The 25846-nt window shown below is 37.8% G+C and overlaps 1 protein-coding gene across 2 annotated transcripts in view; it reads right to left on the bottom strand.

Annotated features, from left to right (window-relative positions):
- TM9SF2 (transmembrane 9 superfamily member 2) overlaps nucleotides 1-25846 on the bottom strand; it is a 56971-nt gene that overhangs the window by 22692 nt on the left and 8433 nt on the right. For both annotated transcript variants that reach the window (XM_023252871.2, XM_045055384.1), the window contains exons 2-9: nucleotides 24000-24067; nucleotides 20582-20675; nucleotides 14005-14132; nucleotides 8370-8499; nucleotides 7228-7352; nucleotides 5832-5943; nucleotides 3779-3858; nucleotides 2436-2544 (exon numbers count right to left, since the gene is read on the bottom strand). In XM_023252871.2, the coding sequence (XP_023108639.1) occupies nucleotides 2436-2544; nucleotides 3779-3858; nucleotides 5832-5943; nucleotides 7228-7352; nucleotides 8370-8499; nucleotides 14005-14132; nucleotides 20582-20675; nucleotides 24000-24067 (846 nt within the window). The remainder of the gene's footprint in view (nucleotides 1-2435; nucleotides 2545-3778; nucleotides 3859-5831; nucleotides 5944-7227; nucleotides 7353-8369; nucleotides 8500-14004; nucleotides 14133-20581; nucleotides 20676-23999; nucleotides 24068-25846) is intronic.

Here is a 25846-nt window from a genome sequence, read left to right as displayed (position 1 = left end):
ACAGTCATTGAAAAACTTAAAAAAAAAATACAAAGATAATGTGATACTTACCTCGTTCTAGTCAAACTTTATGATCCAAATTGATGACTTAATTTTTACTCACACTCTACCCTTTCCCATCTACATCTATTAATCTCCAAAATGAGCAAATGGTATTAGACTTCATGGCTACTTTGCCAGGTACAGTAGGCTTAAATATGAGCATATGAAGAAGTTTGTGTCACCAGCCCTAACTGCTCCCCTGATCTCAGAAATACATATACAATTGCCTAAAAACAGTTCCACTTGGTTATTTAACAAGCATCCTGAACAGAATTAACCACAACTGAATGGATTTTCTCTCCCCATCTATATTTGCTCTTTCTGCAGGCCACCCCCAACCCTGTAGAAGCTCCATCTTGCCAGCTGTTCAGTCCCCAAAACCCTGGAATCCTCCTTGATTCCTTCTTTTAACACCTTGAATACAGTTCTTCAACAAATCCTCAGCTCTACTTCTAAAATATTTCAACAGAACCAACACTAGCCCCTGTAAAGACTCTGGCTTTCATGCTGAGTGAAATGGGAAGCTACTGGAGGGCTGTGAACAGGAGTGAAACAATCTGACTTATATCTGAACAGATCTGCTCTGACCGCTACAATAAGGGAGGAAAAAGGAATGGAAGAGGAAAAAGTGGAAGCAGGGTTGCCCTGGCCTGCATCCCATGGCACCTTTGTACAAATTAAGAAAAAAAATACCATTAGCTGAGCAATCATTTGAAATTGCTAATTATGAGAGAGTATTCTGAAATTATTTTAATATTTAATAATCAATAAAAATAATGAAAAAGAGACTTTAGGGTGGAAATGCTAAAAAGACAATAAGTATTAGCATGTTCTTTTTCTAATTAGAATAGGACAGAAAAGTTGAGAAGAAAAAGCCAAGAAATCAGGAAAAGAAAACATAAAATCTGAATTTTTTGTATTCATTACAAGTCACTACAAGTCCTGTGGAAATAATTGCTATAAAATGAAAAAGTATAAAATGTAAAACATTATACAACTTAAAATTCTTTTTTTTCCAAGTATATACTTATTTTGAGGGAGAGACAGAGAGAGAGAGTGAGCACATGAGTGAGGGAAGGCAGAGAAAGAGGGAGAGAGAATCCCAAGTAGGCTCTACGTTGTCATCAAAAAGCCCAATGTGGGGCTTGAACCCACGAACCACGAGATCATGACCTGAGCCGAAACTAAGAACTGGATGCTTAACTAACTGAGCCACGAGGTGTCCCCAATTTAAAATATTTTGAGGGGCACTTGGGTGGCTTGGTCGGTACAGCATCCGACTCTCAAATTTCAACTCAGGTCATGATCTCAGGGTCATGGGATCAAGCCTCTCATCAGGCTCCAAACTGAGTGTGGAGCCCGCTTAAGATTCTTTCTCTCTCCCTCTGCCCCTCTCCCCTGCTTGCACACACTCTCTCTCTAAAAAAATAAAAAAATGAAAATTAAAAAAAATACACTTTGAGAATAAATGAGGTTGGGACACTAAATTACTCTGAATATACCAAAAGGTTGAAATGATAAAATTCAGTTAAAATTACTTTTGAAAAATTAAACACACAAATAAAAATTGCCTGGGAGTTATTCCACTCAGCTTTGCTGTTTCACAAACTGGGGGCATGCTGGGAATGAAGACTGAGAGAGGTGACAGGACATACATGAATAGAGGGGACAGAACTGGAGCTGTGAGCAGTGCAGCTCTGAGTACTAGAGTGACTAAATTTCTAGAGAAGACCTCTAGAGAATATTTTTTAATGTTTCTTTTTTTTAATTTATTTTTGGGAGAGAGAGAGAGTATGAGTGGGGAAGGGCAGAGAGAGACATACACAGAATCCAAAGCAGGCTCCAGGCTCTGAGCTATCAGCACAGTCCTGACATGGGGCTCAATCCCACGAACCATGAGATCATGACCTAAGCCGAAATTGGACGCTTAACTGACTGAGCCACCCAGGCACCCCTATAGAATACCAACTCTTTTGTGTTCGCTTCGGCAGCACATATACTAGAATACCAACTCTTTTTTTTTTTTTTTTTGAGAGAAAGAGAGACAGAGCATGAGCGGGGGAGGGGCAGAGAGCGAGGGAGACACAGAATCAGAAGCAGGCTCCAGGCCCTGAGCTGTCAGCACAGAGCGCAATATGGGGCTTGAACTCACAGACCGCGAGATCATGACCTGAGCCTAAATTGGACGCTCAACCGACTGAGCCACCCAGGCGCCCCTAGGAACACCAACTCTTAAGGATCATCTTCTTATTTGAAAATGTGAATTCAGGGTAACTTTTGAGAAGAATGTTTTAGAGGCAGATTCTGTCTAAAGCTATTATTTCAACTTTTCCAAAGAACAAAATAAGAACTACTCTCAGAAGACTAGAGAATAGTTCAAATGTTTCACTCACCGTAGAATCCATCTGATTATACCTGGCAATATCTTTATGCAGTGTCCGTAGCATAATCATAGCCACCATTCCAGACAAGAAGAGGACAATGACCAGGGAATTCATGATACTGTAGGAATAAGCATGTCAGGATTAATCTGTAGCTTTGTTTCCTTTTCAAAATGTTTATTCAGGCACATTACAACAACATTGATCAAAATCAAAATTTGACTAAAAATCCAACAGATTCAATGAGTTGTGCTCTGTTATGTGTCCTTCTAGTGGATACAGAAGTTTATATAATTATCATAATAATCTTATAATTTGTTAACTAGAAATTTTTTAATGTTTATTTAGAGAGAGAGCGAGCACACAAGCGGGGGAGAGGCAGAGAGAGAGAGGGAGACACAGAATCCAAAGCAGGCTCCAGGCTCTGAGCTGTCAGCACAGAGCCCGATGCGGGGCTCAAACTCAGGAACTGTGAGATCATGACCTGAGCCGAAGTCAGACGCTTAAACCACTGAGCCACTCAGGCGCCCCAAGAACTACAATTTTTTTTGTCTATGGCCATTATTAGTAAATAACCACTATGCCCATATAAATGTAATGCTGCAAGGACCAATAAAGGTCTGTATCTTCAAGAAATTATAACAAATTTATTCAATAAATTAATGAGTGTCAAAAGGCAGTCAACAAAATAGGAAAAAGAGTGATGGCACCATGAGTAGCTTTCCAGGCAAAAATTTTGAATCATGCTTTGAAGAGAGAGTAATTGTAAGTAGACATAACATGAGCAGTAGCTTCTGTTCATTGAGCACTCTTCCACTTCCAGTAAGGTGCTCAGATGCTCTGTTTCATTATCTCTGTTAATCCTCAGAACAGTCTTGTGAAGCAGGTAACTCCACATAAAGAAATGGACTCTGTCGGGGCGCCTGGGTGGCGCAGTCGGTTAAGCGTCCGACTTCAGCCAGGTCACGATCTCGCGGTCCATGAGTTCGAGCCCCGCGTCGGGCTCTGGGCTGATGGCTCGGAGCCTGGAGCCTGTTTCCGATTCTGTGTCTCCCTCTCTCTCTGCCCCTCCCCCGTTCATGCTCTGTCTCTCTCTGTCCCAAAAATAAATAAACGTTGAAAAAAAAAAATTAAAAAAAAAAAAAAAAAAAAAAAAGAAATGGACTCTGAGAAACTGGGTGGCCTGGACCGACTTACAACCAATGATTTAAAGCCAGGATTGAACACAAGTCTATCCAATTCAAAAGCCCAGACTTCTGGATAACTGGAGAGGATTACAGAGTGAAAGTGATATTCAAAGGGACAAAACACAGAACAAGCACAAAGCATAAAGTGGATTAACTCTGTACTCTTACCTAAACCACTGAATGTGGGTATGAGGCATAGATTCCAGTATATAGTCCCATCTAGAAGCCCATCTGATGTTTTTATCTTCCTAGGGGGATAAAACAAAACAAAACTCTTTAAGCATTTGCTGACAAAGTATATTAAGAATCCAAACATTTCCGCTCAAAGCTTGACCTTCCATTCAGTTAACAAATGTAATTTCTCATTATCATAACTTGGTTTAGTCAGGAGTTTTAGAGAGTTTAGCTCTAACTCAAGTCTCGGGGAAAATCAAAATGAGATTAAGCAGCAAATAAAAACAGTAAGAATTCCTAAAAGCCCCTAGTTACCTGTATTTTTTAAAAGTCTTGCTTTAAATTTTAACTAGTAAAAGTTTAACTTAGATATCAAAATTTAGAGCTGTATTCATTTTTTTCAGAAAATTGAGTGGCATAACTTATTCTTTATGCTCTTTGATGTCATCTATCCATGTCAATGAGATACCAGAGTCATAATTTAGATACACTGAGCATCTGGCAGGTATCACCCACAATGAACTCTTAATACCTAAAAAGAAATATACAGTGTTTCTTGCACTAGGCTTGCAAAATTACACACTATAAAGGGAGAGTAAATGTCTCAACTATATTCAATTGGCAAGACATTTTATAAAAAAAGAGGAGGAATACTGCCTAAGATTCTCATAAAATGAACTTCTACTTCCCTAAGAAACTTCTCCATTAATGAAAGCACTTCCTTGAATTCCCAAAGAACCTATATAAATCATCTACCATCAGGAAATTCTCAATTAAAGTTTATATTAATCCAGACTTAAACATAGTGTTGCTGGGACACCTGGGTGGCTCAGTTGTGTTAAGCATCTGACTCTTGGTTTTGGCTCAGGTCATGATCTCATGGTTCAAGCCCTGCGTCAGGCTCTGTGCAGGTGGAGCCTGACTGGGATTTTCTCTCCTCTCTGTCTGCCCCTCACCTGCTCCTGCTCTCTCTCAAAAATAAACTTTAAAAGAAAAAAGTGTTGCTCTCCCAAATGCCTGTTGCATAAATCTTTGACATTTTCATACCACCTTCTATGCCTGTTTTATTTTGTTTCTTTTATTTATTTTTAAATTTTTTTAACGTTTTATTTTTGAGAGACAGCATGAGCAGGGAAGTGGCAGAGAGAGAAGGGGACGGAGCATCCAAAGTGGGCCTTGTGCTAAGCCCATGTGGGGCTCAAACTCACGAACTGTGAGATCATGACCTGAACTGGTGATGGTCACTCAAATGACTGAGCCACTCAGGTGTCCTTCTTTTTTTTAAGATTTTTTTTTAAAGTTTATTTACTTATTTTGAGAGAGACAGAGAGGGAGAGAGGGAGAGAGGGAGAGTGAGAGAGAGAGAGAGAGAGAGAGAGAGAGAGAGAGAGAGAACGTGCACGGGGAGGGGCAGAGAGGGAGAGAGACAGAATCCCAAGCAGGTTCTGCACTGTCAGCATGGAGCTCAATGTAGTGCTCAAACTCTTGCTGTGAGATCATGACCTGAGCCAAAACCAAGAATCACTTAACCGACTGAGTCACTCAGGTGCCACTAAAGATTTTTTTAAGGTTTATTTATTTATTTTTTTTGGGGGGGGAGGCAGGGAATGAGTGGAGGGGCAGAGACAGAAGGGGAACGAAGATCCGAAGCCGACTCTGCTGACAGCAAAGAGCCCAACGCAGGGCTCGAATTCACAAACTGTGAGCTAGCTCATGACCTGAGCTGAAGTCGGATGCTTAACCACTGAGTCATCCAAATGCCCCAACCGACCTCTACGTCTATTTTCTTTTTCTACCTTTTGCTTTCTATGTATCTCTTATGACTTAACATTTAATCAGGTTCAATTCTCTAATCAACCATACTTCTCACTTAAATGGACACTTAGTTTTTAGTGTGATTATGTTGCCTGGTGCACTGACAAACTATTCCAAATCAGCTCATTAAAAGCTTATGTATTTGACAAGGTTAATCATTAATATTTTTAATTAGTTTACATAGTATGAATTTAGAATTTCTGAGTTACACTAGAGATAAAAACAAACTCACCTGGAAGCTAACAGAATAAGTATAGGCAATTTTGATCTCCCCAGAAGCCTTGTTACTTATATCCATGGGGGGTCCAGAGCAGTCCGGTTTATCTATATGGGTATGTTTGAAGCTGTGGGAGGAAACATTTTGGCAAGATGCTGATAAAGAACAGTTGAAAAAATGGGGTAAATGTTACAGATTTTGTATGTATTTTACAATGCTAGTGATAGTCAAGGGTGAAATTATTCATGTCACATTTAATAGTACAAATATTTGTTTTATATAAATAATGGGCTTAGTTGTAAGTATATGTAAATTATTATTCAAAATTAGAAACAAACTTTTGAAAGCACTATACATGAAGAACATTAAATATCTTAAAACAATAAAAACAAACACTGAGGGGATTTAAATTAACTGCCATCCAATAATGGCATGCCTTTCTTAACCAACAGTAGCATGGGAAAAAGACTAATTCAATGGGGGGGGGGGGTGGGGGCTGAGGGGAAGTCATGAAAAAAAAATGGAATGCTCCATCAAAAAAGGGATCTCACAAATAACTGATAGGTACTCTCACACTAAAAATATTGACAACTTGAAGAGATGCTCTTTCACTGACTTGTCACATACTGGCATCTAACATTGCAAGGAGACTTTAGAAATGATGGCACTAATCAGCCCATTTAGGGGGCACCCAGTGGGCTCACTCATTAGAGCATGGAACTGTTGAGCTCAAGATCACGTTGGGTGTAGAGATTACTTTAAGAAATCGGCTCATTTGGGCATCTGATGAGAGGTCAAGCTGCAAATATTGGAGGCAGTGCTTTTCCACCAAAAGAGAGAATGCTGCGCCAACCACTCACGTTCTCCATTCCTGGCTGACACAGAAAAGCTGTCAAAACTTCCTGATTGAAAAACAGAACAGAAAGACACTTTGGCTTGACTACTTACCATAACAGGAAAAAAAATATATTTATATGGCTTCTCTGGACAACCCACAACTCAGTAACAAATCACACTAAAGGGAGTTTTAGTAAAATCAATACTGAGATGTCAGATTATATGCCAGAATACTGATTTTTAAAAAAGTTAACTGGGTCCCAAATATTTATTCTTTAGGAATAATTTCACTCACATTTATTTACTTATTTACTATTTTATTTTCATTTAATTTTTTAAAGTAAGTTCTATGCCCAAAATGTGGCTTGAATCTCATGACTGAGATAAGGAGTCACATGCTCCACTGACTGAGCCAGCCATGCACCCCTTTGTATTTTAATTAAAGTAATCTCTACACCCAATGTGGGGCTCAAATTCATGACCTCAAGATAAAGAGTCACATGCTCTTCTGACTGAGGACAGAGCTGGCCAGGCATCCCTCATTTATTCACTTTTTATCTATTTGTATAGTTACCTTTTTGGTTCAAGTTTGGCAGCCACTAATCTTGCTCCCATGGACCCAGTTTCAACAACATGATAATATATTTTGATGTCAACATGGTTGAAGATGTAAAATGTATCTCTTTCATGGAATTCTGACTGTGGAACAAAACTTAAAGGTAGAAAACTGGCTGCACAAGAGTCAAAACAAAACTTTAACACGAGGCACAAGTAGGAAAATTTGAGCTAAGACAGAGTTTTAGTCCTTCCTTATAAAAACATTTAAGTTTTAAGCTGAAACTCTCCAAAAGCCAAAATGAATTGGCAGAGTACAAATTATGCTTCTTTAATATTTTAATTCTTACATATAAATGCCTGTTAAAAAGAACACATCTAATATTTTCTATCTTTCCACTTATGATAAAACTAACAAAATAAATTTTAGAATATTAAATGTTATGAGCATACCAAAACTTACACATTTCAAAATTGAAACTTCTAACTTCAGACTAAACCCACAACCTAAATAATTTAAGTGTGTGTAGTCAACTCTCCCAAAAGCATTAGCCAAACCAGTTTCATGATCAAGCTGATGCTAACTTCTACTACCAGGTCACACTAGGAGATTAAATCAGGTTGACCTGATTACACAAAATTTATACACATCCCCAATAATTTTAATACTTTCTATAGTAACATCTTTATTATTGTTTTTAAATATAAAAGAATGGCTATAAAGGCATTTACTTTTTAAGAAAAGGTATAATACTAAACTCTTGCAATATATTATTTTATGGACTTGAATTTGTAATACAAATTTCATGGGCTTGTAATGAGGTCTTTTTGGCACTCCAGTAACCTTTTTTTTAATATATATAAGATTTATGCATCTAACTTTTAATAGAGTCAGAACATACAACTAGCCCTTAGCCTAGTGCTTAGCATGTAATAGACACTCAGTGAATGCTGAACTGAATCTGAATTATTTAGTGCTAGAGTTAAATCTATATATTGTTAATCTGGCTTAAGTCAAAGATCTAAGTAATTGTGCTTCAGACATGTGAATTGTACTCATACAATGAATGTAACCAATTTTGTGCAGGTAAAGACTGAATCCTTCTACCAAAAAAACCATATTTTTAAAAAGTAGCATAGAGGTTTTTTTCACAAACTTACATTAATAACACAGGCATCTTTTGCATGGCCTTTATCTGTAATGTAACAGCCAATAGGAAATCCAGGATTACAGAACCTCTGACCATCTTCTACATCATAACACCATGTTACAGGCATATTATCCACAATCCTAAGCACAGAAATAAAAGTCAAGTTAGAAATCATCAAACATGACTAACAAATACTGCTCAAAGCTGTGTTACAACTTCATAGAATTTAGATATCTATAAATGCCTTCAGATGTCAAAACTACAACAAAAGAATTTTGATAAAATGTAGTATTTCATAGGCAATAGCATTATGCCAATATTTGATATGCTGTAGTGAAGAAAAAGACTTTATAGCTTCATTGAAACTATAAATGTATACAGGAAAGAGTTTTATAAATTAATTTACTGCAGTTGCTAATTTAATATCACTATCTAGATCTGCTGAGTATAATTTACCTTTTGCAGAACACTCAAAAGCTCTAAATTAGGTGCAAAGCAATGTATCTAGTTCCTTGGGAACAATTTAATGGAACAGCATAGAAGCAAATGTCCTTTACTACTAGGTAATTCAATAAAAAGGGGAAGAACATAACTGCAAGATGGAAAAATATTCAACTTAAGGGCCAGTGAAAAAGTGAAAATTACAGTCTTAATCTATTAAGCTGTGTAAATCCAACTTATGTGTAAAAGAAATGCTGCTATAAAACCAGAGAAACAAAAATTTAAAGTGCTATAGTGACAAAGAACTTTTTTAAAAAGGGGATAAAAATAAAGAATAAAAGAATAAGATTCTGTAGCACTGTCTAAACTACATTAAAGTCCGAGCATGTGGTCCCCAAATGCCAAGAGCACACTACAGGATACAAATTAAAAAATATTACTAAAAATATACTAGCTATATTACAGTCATAAGGTGACTCCAGGGCATGTTTTATTTGTTAATTAATGTATGCCTTAGGAAGTAAAATTATGATTCTATATGCACCCAAGGTGTACATTAATGACCTAATAAAACATGTCTCGTCACATTTAAATGCTATTTAATAGTACCCAATATACCAAATTTTAGAATCACCTTCACTATTAAGTTGCTTATTATTATAGCCAGCAGGCTAGCAGCTCCCATGAAAAGACTATAAAATATTAGAAGTATAAAAGCACTGCTACATAAAATAAATAATTCAGATTTTTTGGTAGCTTAAACAATCAGTTAATTGCTTTAATTTTTTAGATAGAGGATGAAATGCAATCAGTGAATATATACAATATATTAATTATAATATCTTTATGCTTTCATCGCAGAGAAAGTACTACATAAAAATTACAGTGCTAGCTATAAAAAGAGAAATTAAGCAGCAATTTAGGCTTTTTTAAAGCAAGCATCCTAAGTTTATCATTTACATAATGCCTTGACACAATAACCTTTTCCTGGTAATAGGAAGCATTTAAAAAAAGAACAACAAACACTTGGAAATAAATGTAATAAAATTTAAAGAATATAATTTTCAATTACTGCCTTGCTAAGTTAGGGAGTAGTACTTATTTAAATTTATAACACCAAAAATACTAAAAATCTTATTTTTAATCTTCACAGTGAAAAAGAAGGATTCAAAAGGATAAAGGTTGGCCCCAATTTTTTTTTTTTTTTTTTTTTTTTTACCATCTAGGACTTCTTTCCATTATTCTCCTTTACCCTCCATGGGCTCCATATAAAACACTTCTATTAATGAAGCCTCATCCACTAATAATTTTTCCCCAATAAATTAAATTCCCAGAGTTTCCGATCAGAACAGAATAACCCATGTTATCACAATATATTCAGAAAATTGTAGTGAAAAGCAAAGAAGCTTGGCATTTAAGTTATTCTATATAGTTTTAACATGGGTACATTTACACTATCGGTTAGGACTTTGAATTTTTTTTTTCAACGTTTATTTATTTTTGGGACAGAGAGAGACAGAGCATGAATGGGGGAGGGGCAGAGAGAGAGGGAGACACAGAATCGGAAACAGGCTCCAGGCTCTGAGCCATCAGCCCAGAGCCCGACGCGGGGCTTGAACTCCCGGACCGCGAGATCGTGACCTGGCTGAAGTCGGACTCTTAACCGACTGTGCCACCCAGGCGCCCCAGGACTTTGAATTTTTAAAAACATTCTCCCACTGCTAGCTTGCTGAGATCCAGGATTAGAACTCACTAGACTAAAATACCTTCAAAGACCCCTCTCTGTCCAATAAGCTAGAAAACGCAAGTACTGTGATACCTAGTTATATAATTATACTTTTATAAATAAAATGTCACAAACACCTGGAAATTTGGGCAAGAAGTATAAGCACAAACCATGCAGAGTATAGCTGAAGGGAATTCGGTGCCTGGCGCTAGTATCAAAACACTAGTCTCAAGAATCAAGAAGTAGCTCAGGACAGAATAAGGCAAGAAAATCCTCAAATTGTGTTCCAACATCCCAAATTATGAATTAAAAGTATTTGTCAATTTAGATAAGGAAATTAACTATTCTTAATTAACTGTTCTCTAAATGGGTTGGCTTATTAGCTAATATTTGGTTATTGTAATCGTTTAAAAGGTAGTAAGGTTAAAAACGTCATGGGGGAAAAAACTACAGTTCATTCATGCAATGTAATACTACACAATTATGAAAGGAATAAGGTAGATACAGGTCTACAGATGTGCTTTTACATGACAAACGCCCAGATTTTCTGAAAAGAAATGCGCAAGTTTGCAGAATAATATGTACAATACTTCAGTTGCACTATTTTAAACAGGTACACTCCTGTTATATGCCTGCATATGCACAGAATATCTGGGAACACATGAGAAATAATACTGCTACCTCTGGGGAACAGGATTAAAGAAGTTGAGGGTGGTAGAAGATGTTTACTTTTTACTTGATATTTTCCTACGCTGCTTGTGTTTTTTCACAGATATATATTGTTTCATAATTTAGAAAATGATTATGCTCTCCCCAAATGTCTCAGTGCAAAGGTTAATAAGAAGTGCTACGTTCACAATAAAATTCCATAACATAACACTATACTTTTAAAGGTCTTTCAGATTTCTAAAGGTTCATGCTATTTTATCTCTATCAACTCTGGTATCTATGCTGAAAATCAAGTTACACAGTAAAAACTTTCTGAAGTAAGTCAAAGACAGAAATATACTCAACTTAGGGTTCAACTAAATTATCAATGTGAACCAACATTTTCCAAATGTGTAATGTACTGATTTAAAGACTAAAGCCCAGGGGCATCTGAGTGGCTCAGTCGGTTAAGCGTCGGACTTCATTCAGCGCAGGTCAAGATCTCATGGGTTATGGGTCAGGCCCTGTGTAGGGCTCTGTGCTGACAGTTCAGAGCCTGGAGCCTGCTTCAGATTCTGTGGGTGTCTCTCTCTCCACGCCTCCCTAGCTCACGCTCGCGCTCTCTCTCGCTCTCTCTCTCTCTCTCTCTCTCTCTCTCAAAAATAAATAAACATTAAAAAACATTTAAAGACTAAAGCCCAGGGGCGCCTGGATGCCTCAGTTGGTTAAGTGTCCGACTTTGGCTCAGATCATGATCTCGTGGTTTGTGGATGTGAGCCCTGCATCAGGCTCTGTGCTGACAGCTCAGAGCCTGAAGCCTGATTCAGATTCTGTGTCTCCCTCTCTCTCTGCCCCTCCCCCACTCTCACTCTGTCTCTCTCTCTCTGTCTCTCTCTGTCTCTCTCTCTCTCTCTCTCAAAAATAAACATAAAAAAAATAATAATAATAAAGACTTAAGTCCATTATCCACAATTACCAGACGATATATTTGTGATACAGCTTAGAGTTTGGCTAATAGTTTCAGACCTGAAATCATAAACTCTTCTGATACAACAATAAAATGATTAATCACCAGCAAGTTTCAAGTTTTTTAGGCAGAATATAGCGTAAGTTTGCAACTGATATACCTATCACAAATTACTGAATCAATTTCATTATCAAATGCTAACTTCATAAACTATTTTAAATTGTTTATTCTTTTTATTATGCATTTTGGCAACAAAGAGTACCTATGTTAATTCCATCGTAAATTAGTTAAAAATATTTCTAAGCTACTGAAGAAGAGGTGCTTCTATTATCTTTAGGAGCAAGCTTCTTGACAGTATTCCAAGAACAGAGGGTAGAAGAAATAACTAAAAATCACCTATAGGCCTGAAGTCATTCTTTATTCTGTCAACAAGTGAGTAGCTATTAATAGCTAAACGGATAGAGTAGCTATTACTCTAAACGTTTACACCTCCTCGAGTAAACGGAGGTGAATGAGGCTAACATGAAACTCTAAAAACTGAGCCTTAGATATCATTTTGAAGGCTGTTAACAATTTGAAGCAAAGTGAAAATACCAAGGAAAATTTCAATTACTTATGAATAAGCAAATGTACCCAACTTATACTGATTCAGCAATTACATAGTATTCTCACAGTACCAAAGAAATGAGGAGATTTCAAGTTCTTGTTTGCACTGAGGCTCACAAGAGGAAGAAGCTGACACAAGTGTAATGGGCAAGTGTCCTTCCTTATTCCAACGGTGTCCTGCTATGAGAAACTTGTTCCCATCTGGTTTAGCAGACTGAAATAGATTCTATCAAGGTCTGGCCAATCAGAATGAATTCCCCTAATTACAGACAGACTAGTTCACGGATGGGCAAGTGACCCAAGGTTGCCCCTCTCTAGGACTTTTAGGGGGCAAGATAGAATGACAGGCTCCAACCACAGTATTTGAGCCACAGGGTCTGGGCATGTCAAACTGAGATCAATGGTTCCTAACCTCCCTTGCACTGGGCAAGTGAGCATGAGATACTGATAGGATAAACATTCAAGAGGAAGTACATGAAGACAGTCTTCTTGTTCACTATCTCCAGTACCTTATACTTTTTAGAAGAGGCAAAACATATGTAAATTAGAACCCCACACAGAGTAAGGTTATTTGTCAGCAAAATTATCTTGAAGGATAATGATCATACTTCAAAAGTTGGATTTTCAGACCCTTTTAAAAATATTCTACATTTGAATTATGTATAAAGAGTCAATACTACCTTATTTTTTTGAGTTAACTACTTTAGAAGCAAAAATAAAATAGGTTTAAATGCTTTTTGATTGTAACACAAACTGGTAAAGACCTAGTTAATGTAACATCACAGTGTATAAAATAAAAAACAGGTTACTCAAAATGTAACTGTTTTATTTGAAGCAGATGCTATGTATCAAACGTTAAATGACGTTCAAGTTTGTTTTCCCATGGTCTTTTTTAAGGCCTCCAAGTATAAAATAACAGTATTTTTCTAGATGACTGATCCAGGTCCTTTCCCCAAAGCATGAATATGTTCTTATTAAATACATGTGAAAAAAAGAAGTACTCTAGGTACCAGGTCTAGGAACCAAAAGAAGTACCAGATATTACAGTAATCTAAGCAGTTAAAAATGATACTTTAAGCTGTCAACCTTAGTAATCCTTGGCACCTAAAAGTCAGACTTCATGCTATTACTATCAACAAAAAAATCAACGGATTTGCTACATTTTACAGAGTTAATGAAGTAATTTATACAGTCAACGAAACAGAGGTTTCATCTAGAAAAGGAAAATACCAACAGTCCAAAATCTCCATGTCTTACCAGTGATGTTGATAATTCAGTAGCATGCTTTTTTTCAAGAATTCTAATTTTTGTTTGTCTTCAGCTTTCTCTGTATGGTATGTTTTTGTACAGACAAGCTTGCAGGTCTCCTCCTTATTAAATGTAAACTGTATTAAAATAAAGTGAAAAGCAAATTAAAAAATATCTAGGTCCTTCACACCTATGCCATAAGCAGAGTAAAAATACTGGTCTTGTCAAATTACTTCAGTGCATTAATATTGATAATATTGTAAAATTTCTCATATTTCAATTACATTTAAATTTTAATCTATTTCTCTAAAAATCTAAATCAATTTTTCTTTTGATAAGTAACAGTTTTTATTTTTATTTTCGATAATCTGAATCCACTCACCTTTTAAATGTAAATGAACCTTAAAAGGGGAAAAAAAACACAGGTAGAACAAAATGGAAATCAGTTCTTCTATAGTAATGGCCTCTGATGTTTTGAAATTATGGAGTTGAAGGCTTTCTAGTAATAAGCAGACAAGTTTTTATGCCCATATATTCATTTGATGGATGTTTGTTAAGTGCCCCCTATGAGCCAGGTAATAGAGATTCAGCAGTAAGTAACAGACTGTGATGACACAAGAAAAAGTCAAATTTGGATGTCTAAAACTCAGGGTAAATGTGCTTCTCTTTTTACACACATTTGAAAAGACTGTCAATTTTCATGATCTTATTTAAATAAAATTGAAACAAATAAGGTTTAAACAAAAATTAATAATTTAAAAGTTAAAACACTAAGGAGTCCTCCAATTTTGGAGCCTAGGACTTATTTCATGTGTAAAAATAATGGTATTCATAACATACTGTATAATGTAAGTTTACTTTATCAAGATCCACTTATGTCTTCATTTTAAAAACGTATTTCTGGGGCGCCTGGGTGGCTCAATCGGTTAAGCCTCTGACTTGGGCTCAGGTCATGATCTCACGGCTCGTGGGTTTGAGCCCCATGTCAGGCTCTGTGCTAACAGCTCAGAGCCTGGAGCCTTTCAGATTCTGTGTCTCTCTTTCTCTCTGCCCCTCCCCCACTTGCACTGTCTCTTTCTCTCTCTCTCTCAAAAATAATAAACATTAAAAAATTAAAAAAAAGTATTCCCTAGTTTTCTAAAGGCTGTAATTTATTAAACTATATATAGTCTGCAATTGTATACCATTCAATAAACTCAAACTTTATTACATGGAGTTAAAAAACAAAAACAAAAAACCTTGCATATGTTTCACTTTTAAGCAGTTCAATCCTTTGCACATGATTAAAACACCTAAACCAGTTTTTGTGCATGAGCTGGCAGAGGAGAGCTTCAAGCGCAGCCCACTGCTGCCACCTGTCAGCTAAGAGTTAAGTTTTGTCTACATTGCTACTTCTGTAAATGTAGCAATGTTTGTGCAATTATCTAATATTCTTAACCTTATATACACCTTGTAAGTTCCTTTTTAAAGGGAGGAAAATGAAAAAAAAAAGAAGTATACATACTAAGGAATTAGAGGGTAAGTGTCAAATTTACATTCAGCATAGACACTGCTAGTTATACTAAAAGTGGCAAATCTTACGCCTCAATCCAGTGCTTACTGGGTTTAGGCAAGTCAACTCTGTGTTCAACTGTGAAGGAAAATAGTAAAACTAGAGAGGATGCTTAATCATCATAATAAGCATTTATTAACTCATGTAATCCTCCCACCTTTGAGGTAGTCTCTTTTGCTGAATCCTTCTTATCTTCCTCACCTAGTAACACAGAGTGCCCCAAGGCTCAATCCTTGGAATCCTCCTCTTCATTATCTATACCCACACCCCCTTGGGGATCTCATGAGTTCCTGATACACTGATTTTTACACCAATGATGATTTTCAAATGTATATATCTAGGCTGAACCCCTCCTCCAATGCCAGACACATATATTGAAGTGTTTACATCTCTATTTAGATGCCTAATTTCCCATTCCCCCCAAACCTGCTCTTCCCAGACTGTCCCATTCTAGAAAACAGGAAACCCACACCCCACATGCCATCCCTTAGCAAATTCTGTTGTACTGACCCCACCTTCAAAATGTAGCCAGCTTTTGAGATTCTGACAACACAACACCTACTCCTATACTCCATGGTCTGAGCTATTATCGGGTCATACATATCTCTACGATTGTGGCAGCCTCCTAACCAGTCTCCTGGCTTCTCTCCTTGCTCTCCCATGGTCCTCCTCAACACAGCAGCCCTAGTGATCCTGTTAAAATTTAAGCCTACTCAATATCCTTCAGTGTTAACCATCTTGCTCAGATATACAAGCCAAAGTCTTTACAGTGGCCTAGGAGTTCCTATGTGATATGGTCCCATTGTTTCTCTGCCCTCATTCCCTGCTATTCTCTATCTTGCTCACTCGCTCAAGTCACACCAACTATTTCTGTACCTTCAGCCCACCAGGCAAGCTCACATCTTAGAACGGGTGCATGTGCTGCTATCTTCACAGAGAACATTCCCCCAGATATTCACATGGTTCACTCCTCTACTTGCCTCAGGTCTTTTGCTCGAATGTTACCTTCTCACTCAGCAAGACTTCTGCTGGCCCATTTAAAATTGCCAATTCTTCATTCACCTTCCCTGACTTATTTTTGATAGTTTTTCCATCAGCAATGGACACAGTATGTACTTCAGTAATTCATTTTGTTTCCTTCTCCTCATCAGAATATAAGGTCCATGAGGACAGAGATTTTTGTCTCCGATCACTGCTGCATGCCATACCTACCACAGTGCCTGGCACGAACATACTAACTGAGCAAATGAATATGGATGACTGGTTAGATCTGCGATGAGTCTATGACCCTGAGAATGTGGCTCCAGCTTCACATAACACACACAATCTTGTTTTCCTGACCTCAACAGCAGTCATAGATAAAAGACAGCAAAGCAGATTTGAGGTTTTGTTTTGTTGCTGGTTGTTACCATTGTTTTTACTGCAGATCTAAAATAAAGCAAAATAAGAGGTGCCTGGGTGGCTCAGGTGGTTAAGCATCGGAGTTTGGCTCAGGTCATGATCTCACAGTTTGTAAGTTTGAGCCCCATGCCAGGCTCTGTGCTGACAGCTCTCAGAACCTGGAGCCTGCTTCAGATTCTGGGTCTCCCTCTCTCTCTGCTCCTCCCCGACTCGTGCTCGCTCGCTCGCTCTCTCTCTCTCTCTCTTTCAAAAATAAACGTTAAAAAATAAGGCAAAATTCTATGAAAATAAAAGACAAAGAATACTGAATCAATACTGAAAAATATGAGTCATTGCATTTATGGCTGACTTGAATGAAAATCTAATCTCTTTTTTTTTTTTTTAATTTTTTTTTTAATGTTTATTTTTGAGACAGAGACAGAGCATGAACAGGGGAGGGGCAGAGAGAGAGGGAGACACAGAATGGAAGCAGGCTCCAGGCTCCGAGCCATCAGCCCAGAGCCCGACGCGGGGCTCGAACTCACGGACCGCGAGATTGTGACCTGAACCAAAGTAGGACGCTCAACCGACTGAGCCACCCAGGCGCCCTGAAAATCTAATCTCTTATCCCCATGTTTCTGTTTACCTATGCCTTAGTCTTAAGAAATGCCTACTCTGTCTCTTTAAGCTTGGGGGACTTAAAGATTTTGTTTTAGCACAAATCTTGATCCTAAAAACTCCTAGGAAACTCATACAAAATGTGAGATGCACGTCTCTCCATTTTAAAGCACTCCTGTTCTATTTTACCTCAACTCCTGGTTCAAAATTAAATGTGCAAAGTACTAGGCCTAGAAGAAGGGTCCTTTGCATAAGCAAGGCTGTCTTTTCCTGTAAATAAATATATCCTGGAGGGAACCTACCATGGACAGAATTTGCCCTTAAATTCTTCCCCAAAGGGACAAACTTCTTCCGGGGTTTGAATATTTTGCTGGCCTTTCCTCTGTTTATCTGCAACCTGCTATGAGCTGTTTACTGCAAGAAACTCCTGCTGTCCCTCAAGTTCACTGACGATGTTATTGATGCTCTTTCCTTCCATTATTTCTCAAGGCAAAGGCATAACTAAACAGAATGATGGGGCTGAGGCACCACAGGAATATCTTAAGTTGATTGTATAATTTAATAAATATGCCTGAAAATCACCCTCTACTATAAAAACAGTACAATAACTTCCAAAGTAATCTTTCAAAATATCACATCAGGGAGTGATACACAATTAAGATGATACACAATTAATATGCTTGCCCGGCACAGTAATACCCATGTCCATATACTTTGAGCTCCTTCCTTCCCAGTGGCCTCATCCCATATGCCTTCAAATCTGTCTTTGAAAAAATTTTAAACTACGGGCATCTTTAGGGTAGAAATTTTAAAATTATAATTATTTTAAGAGGACTTATGGTTGAAAACTGTAAAATCGTATACTTATGTGGACTAAACTTGCACAATTATGTGTCTTTTCCCCAGTGTAGTGTAGTGTTAGAGGGGATTAGGTGGGTAGTGGGACAACTCTAGGTTTGGGGATTTGCTGGACAGATGCTCAGCGCAATGAAGTGCCAAATAAAATAGATGGCAGTGCTCAGTGAGAAGCAGAGAAGGCAGCTAACCATAGGGTCTAACTCATAGAAGACAAGGATGAGACACTGAGAGAGGAATTAGCCTGGGGAATAAAACCTGGAGTCAAGTTACAGCAATTAAAATGAATACAGAGAGATGTCCAAAGTAGAGACTTAAAGGAAAAATTCACAGTGCAGAATAATATGTTAAATCATAAACAAGTCAAGTCTAATTTTATTTATATATGGTTGTAAGTACATGGGAAATTTCAGGAAAGATTAGTAAGAAACTGTGATGTAATGGGGCGCCTGGGTGGCTCAGTCGGTTGAGCATCCGACTTCGGCTCAGGTCGTGATCTCACGGTTCGTGAGTTCGAGCCCCGCGTCGGGCTCTGTGCTGACAGCTCTGAGCCTGGAGTCTGCTTCAGATTCTGTGTCTTCCTCTCTCTCTGCCCCTTCCCCACTCATGCTCTGTCTCTGTCTCTCAAAAATGAATAAACGTTAAAAAAACATTTTTTTTTAATTAAAAAAAAAGAAACTGATGTAAAACTGGGGGTAGGGGGAGAAAGATTTACTTTTCATTTCATATTATTCTGCATCATTTAAGTTTTTATATGGTGATACAGTGTTATGATAAACTAGTTTAATTTTCCTAAAAGAGAGTGAGCATCATTCTTTGTGTAGCAGGGGGAAAAGATGTAAAATGAACAGGGTACTGCACAACATGGAAGAAAAATAGGCTTAAGTGTTTACAGATTTAAAAGAATAATTCCAGGGAGCGCCTGGGTGGCTCAGTTAGTTGAATATCCAACTCTTGATTTCAGATCAGGTCATGATCTCACAGTCATGGGATCAAGCCCCACATCGGGCTCTGTCCTGACAGCGTGGGGACTGCTTGGGATTCTCTTTCTTTCTCTCTCTCTCTCTCCCCTTCTCCCTCTCCCTCTCTCCCTGCCTCTCCCTGATTTGCACTCTCTCTGTCTCTCTCAAAATAAATAAATAGGGGTGCCTGGGTGGCTTAGTCAGTTAAGCATCTGACTTCAGCTCAGGTCATGATTTTGTGGTTTGTGGGTTTGAGCGCTGTGTCCGGCTCTGTGCTGACGGCTCAGAGCCTGAGGCCTGCTTCAGATTCTGTGTCTCACCCTCCCTCTGCCCCTCCCCCCCCCCTCTCTCAAAAATAAACATTAAAAAAATTTTTTTTAATAAACTAAAAAAAAAAGGAGTAATTCTGGGTGATGATGGAGTACATACATTGAAGACAGTATCTTATATTGTGCTTAGTTTGGTTTCTAAAAATATACCGAGAACATTCCAAATATACTTTCAATGGTCAAAAGAGAAAGGTTTAGCTTCCCAAAACCCCCAATGGGGGAACCCAAGTAGTGCTATACTTGCTAGGAGAGAGTAGGTAAATATGTATGAATACTCCCAAAGAGGGAGAAGGAGATGTGGAGCAGCTGCAGCAACTTTTCATGACGGAGGCCTGGGTTTCTGGTCCCTCTGTAACATAAGGAAGAGCGTCTTGAGTCCTATCCTTTAGGCCACCAACTTATCATTTAGAATACTGATATATGAGGGGGGCCTGGATGGCTCAGTCGGTTGAGCATCTGACTTCAGCTCAGGTCATGATCTCGCAGTTTGTGGGTTTAAGCCCTGCATCAGGCTCTGTGCTGACAGTTTGCTCAGAGTCTGCAGTCTGCTTCAGATTCTGGGTCTCCTTCTCTCTCTCTGCCCCTCCCCCTCTCATGCTCTGTCTCTTTCTGTGTCTCAAAAATAAATAAATGTTAAAAAAATTAAAAAAAAAAACTGATATATGAATGTTTGTTAAGACAAATTTATCCGTGACATATCATGAGGAGAGGGATCCTTCTAAACCGTAACATTAAAAAATTATTCCCAGAGCTAAAAGAGAAATGAAATCCTCTTTAGATATAACAGCTAAGTTATCTTAGGCTTTTCTGTAAGGAAAAAATAAAGAAAAAAGAATGAATGAGAAAGAAAGGAACAACTAAATGACCTCTATGTCACACTGAATACCAACCTTATATGGTGAAGGTTCAATTCTTTCCCCAAATAACACCTGACCAAGATTTTCAGATGGGCGTTTTCCTTCTGATGCTTGGCAAAAATCAAACCTGGGGGGGGGGGGGAAGTATTTAAGCTTTTACACATAAAAGGAAACAATGACATATCAAGCCCCTATTCAATCTAGAGGGCAGAAATTAAGTACTGATCATTCCAGTAGCTCTAGTAGTTGAATAAGAAATATATTCACACTCCAAGTTCCATGTACATCTCCCTAAAGCAAAAAAGCAAAACGTCAGAAAATTATGCCCGAGAAAACTTTGATGTCTAAATATCTTTTATGAAGATGTAAATTACAGAATTTAAAAAGTTAACACGATATACTTATTTTTGTTCATTCCAATGATAAAACTGGTATCTTTCTTCTTCAAGCAAATTTTCCATTAACTTATCTCCTTTTGTTCTAACTTTCTAATCCAAAGCTTTAATTAATAATAACATTTCAGGAAGATATGTCAAAGTTCCCTGGGTTTATGCCTCATCCCTATACAATGGCTAACACATCCCAACATGAGAAGCATGGCAAGACAGACCCTAGAGAGCAGAGAATTGTGAAGAAGCCATAATCAGTCAGCTATAAGGTTCTCTGTAATTCCCTTGTATTATTAACCAGGTTTCAAAATAATTTGCTTTAAACATTACAGTCAAATTTCAGCTTTGCTATAGAAAATTAAAGGACAGTTCTTGTGTTCATTCTGGAATGATATGGGAGCACTCAAGACCCATGCAGTGATGGCTACAGATTAGATTCCCAAAACAAAGATGAATCTTCGATGATAAAAAACAGGCTGGTTGGGGGCGCCTGGCTGCCTCAGTTGGTGGAGCATGCAACTCTGGATCTTGGCGTTGTGAGTTTGAGCCCCACGTTGGGCGTAGAGATTACTTAAAAATCTTAAAAAAAACAAACCCACAAAACTGGGGCCAGGAAGTCCTCAAATGAAGACTTTCCATGTAGTGGACGTAAGAGATCCACTGAATTTTCCCTGATACATCCCACAAAGATTTCAGGAAATATGTTTGTTTATTTAACAAAACAAAAGAAACAAAAACTGAAAACAGCATTTAGGTCTCGTCTCCAATAGTTACATAAATAACAGTCCATCCATTTATGAATGTTGTACTTCCTTCTAATACGTAGTTAGGCATCTGGATTCTAATAGGATAGTCTCACTTTTTGGTGTGTGCTTTTTTTCTATAGTAAGCACACATTTTCTTTTAAACCTCTTAAATACAACAAAAATTTAGAAGCCAGATAAAATTTAGGAACTGTTTTATACTCAATAGGGTATATAGTGATCAAATGAATAAAGGTTATATATACATAAAAATTTTTTTATAATATCAAAAAAGTTAAAATAATAAAATGTTCAAAAACAGAGATATAGTGGAACAAATTATACACAACTCTACACAACCTCTACAATGAAACAACAAACAGGGGTGCCTGGCTGGCTCAGTTGGTAGGGCATGCAACTCTTGATCTCAGGGTCATGAGTTCAGGCCCCACAATGGGTGAGAGCTTACTTTAAAAAACAAAACAAGGGGCGCCTGGGTGGCTCAGTCAGGTGGGCGTCCGACTTCAGCTCAGATCACGATCTCACCGTCAGTGAGCTCGAGCCCCGTGTCGGGCTCTGGGCTGATGGCTCAGAGCCTGGAGCCTGCTTCCGATTCTGTGTCTCCCTCTCTCTCTGACCCTCCCCCGTTCATGCTCTGTCTCTCTCTGTCTCAAAAATAAATAAACGTTAAAAAAAAAAACAAAAAAAAAAGAAACAAAAAAAAAACAAAAAAAGCATAAACAACTACGATAAAGACTGGGGTAGCTATGGCTGTGTATTAACGTGAAAAGATTAGATGAGAAAAACAAGGTGCAAAACTACTTTTGTTTAAAACAAAAATGTATAGATGTGGTTAGGTACATTAGAATATGCAGAGAAAAAAATGTAGGAGGAGCAGAAAACAAAGCAATTATTTCTGGGGATTGATTATGAAGGACATAAGAATTTTGTTAAGGGGCACCTGGGTGGCTCAGTTGGTTGAGCGTCTGACATCAGCTCAGGTCATGATCTCACCATTGATAAGTTTGAGCCCCACATCAGGCTCTGTGCTGACACCTCAGAGCCTGGAGCCTGCTTCAGATTCTGTCTCTTTCTCTCTCTGTCCCTCTCTTGCTCGCCCTGTGTGTGTCTCTCTCAAAAATAAACATTTAAAAACAACAACAACAAAAAAGAATTTTGTTTAAAATTATGTGGAGTTTGGGGGCACCTGAGTGGCTGAGTCAGTTAAGCTTCGGGCTCTTGATTTCTGCTCAGGTCAGGATCTCACGGTTGGTGGGATTGAGCCTCTGTTAGGCTCTGGGCTGACGGTGCAGAGCCTGTTGGGATTCTCTCTCCCCCTCTCTCTGCTCCTCCCCTGCTCGCTCACACGGCATACACATGCACTCTTTCTCTGAAAATAAATACATAAACTTAAAAATGTTTTGAGTATTTTTATAATTAAAAAATCTATTTTTTTAAGTTTATTTATTTATTGGGGGATGGGTGGCAGAGAGGGAGAGGAAGAGCAAGAGTCCCAAGTAGGCTCTGTACTATCAGCACTAAGCCCAACTCAGGGCTCAATTTCACCACCATAAGATCATGACCTGAGCTGAAATCAAGAGTTGGACACTCATGGGGCACGTAGGTGGCTCTGTAGGTTGGGCATCAGACTTCAGCTCATGTTACTGAGTTCGAGCCCTGCGTCGGCCTCTGTGTTGACAGTATGGAGCCTGGAACCTGCTTCTGATTCTGTGTCTCCCACTCTCTCTCTGCTTCTCCCTGACTCATGCTCTGGATTGCTCTCTCTCTTAAAAATAAACATTAAAAAAAAAAAAAAAAAGTTGGACACTTAAGTGACTAAGCTACCCAGGTGCCCCTATAATTAAAAAATTTAAAGAAAACACAATGGTTTTTTTGTCCACTGGGATAAAAAAGGAAATCCACTGTTTTAGTTGGTGCTTCTATTGAAAAGATCACATTTCACATTCTAACCCTACCTTGGAATAAAGAATACCCTTTAAAAAATGTTTTTAGGCCCTGTACATTTTTAAAGCACATATAAATTTATCCATAACTATGGAGAAAATAAAATTCTAAAAGTAGAAAATTCTGATAAGTCGTATACAATTTTATTTTTTTATTTTAGAGAATCTTAAGCAGGATCCATGCTCAGAATGGAGCCCAATGCTGGGCTCAATCCCATGACCCTGGGATCATGACCTGGGCCAAAATCAAGAGTTGGACACTCAACGGACACTCAACTGACTGACACTCAACAGAACTAACCAGGCAACGCGAGTTACATGCAATTTTATATCAAAATCAAGCTAAAAAACTTACGCTGTGTATTCATAAGGAAGAACAGATTCCACTGAATCAAGCCTGTTCACGAATAGTTCTATTTCAGCCTGAAAATGAGGAAACACAGAATTAGAATATAAACTGGAGATCAAAACTTAAGTCATGTTTAGAACTGAAAAATAATTTGACGTGTTTGAAATTAAAACTTTATGATATTTAAACATTTCTCTCATAAATCCATTCATTAAGTGGGCTTATATACAGTTAAATTACAACAAAATATTTTCATAGTTGAAAATGTCTCCAATAATTTCTAAATGTTTTTTAAGTTATAAAATTTCTTAAAGATTAAGATATTTAAATCATTCATCATGTCAATATAGATGCCATTCTTAAAAGTCTGTTTTTCAAAATCAATATTTCATTCTGCAGCACAAAAATAATTTTTATTTTTAAACAACTTTTTCTTAAACATTCTCATAGCAGTCAAGAAATGCTTCCAAGTCAGAAGAAATTTCTAGACCAACTATACTAGAAATACAACCACTGCTCTTAAACAGACAGGAGACAGACAATGGAAAGATGATTTAACTTTGGAGGACTGCTCTGATTCAATTGGAGAGTGCTTAACTACAAAGGTAATAACAGTGAAGAAATTCACAAAGACCAAAACAAGTTCCACAATGGGGAAAGAGGAGAAAAGTTATATCACCTTCCTAGGAAATACAGGCTAATTTAAAGCCATACTTCCTTTTATTTATTTATTTTTTATAGTTCAGTTTTTTTTTTTTCAATTTATTTTTAAAATTTTATTTAAATCCAAGTCAGTTAACATATAGTGTAATAATGGTTTCAGGAGTAGAATTTAGTGATTCATCACTACATACAACACCCAGTGCTCATCCCAACAAGTGCCCTCCTCAAAGCCTGTCACCCATTCAGCCCATAGCCCCACCCAACACGCCTCCAGCAACCCTCAGTTTATCCTCTGTACTTAAGAGTTTCTTCTGGGGGTGCCTGGGTGGCTCAGTCAGTTAAGCGTTCGACTCCTGGTTTCAGCTCAGACTCAGGTCATGATCTCATGATTGGTGAATTCGAGCTCCACAACAGGCTCCGCACTGACAGTGCAGAGCCTGCTTGGGATTCTATTTCCCTCTCTCTGTCCCTGCTGTGCTCGCTCTCTCTCTCTCTCTCTCTCAAAATAAATAAAATAAACTTTAAAAAGTTATTTAAAAAAAAAAGAGTCTCTTCTGGTTTGCCTCCCTCTTTGTTTTTATCTTATTTTTCCTTCCCTTCCCCTATGTTCACTGTTTTGTTTCTTAAATTCCACATGAATGAAATCGTATGATACTTATCTTTCTCTGACTTATTTTGCTTAGCGTAATATATTCTAGTTCCATCCATGTTGTTGCAAATGGCAAGATTTCATTCTTTTTGATTGCCAAGTAATATTCCATTGTGTGTGCAATATATATATACCAAGCCTCTTTTTTTTTTTTTTTAATGTTTACTTTTGTAAGAGAGAGGAAGAGAGAGAGAGAGAGAAACAGGATCTGAAGTGGACTCTGCACTGACAGCAGAGCCCGAAGTGGGGCTCGAACTCCCAAACCATGAAATCATGACCTGAGCCAAAGTCAGATACTTAACCAACTGAGCCACCAGGCACCCCACCTCTTCTTTATCCATTCATCAGTTGATGGACATTTGGGTTCTTTCCATACTTTGGCTATTGTCGATAGCACTGTTATAAACATTGGGGTGCATGTGCCCCTTCAAAGCAGCATTTTTGTATCCTTTGGATAAATACCTAATAGTGCAATTCCTGGGTCACAGGGTAGCTCTATTTTTAATTTTTTGATGAATCCCCACACTGTTTTCCAGAGTGG

The sequence above is a fragment of the Felis catus genome, chromosome A1 (assembly GCF_018350175.1).
Source record: "Felis catus isolate Fca126 chromosome A1, F.catus_Fca126_mat1.0, whole genome shotgun sequence".
Lineage (NCBI taxonomy): Eukaryota > Metazoa > Chordata > Mammalia > Carnivora > Felidae > Felis > Felis catus.
The sequence above is the reverse complement of the archived record's forward strand: the minus strand, read 5'-3'. Positions and strand labels throughout refer to the sequence as shown.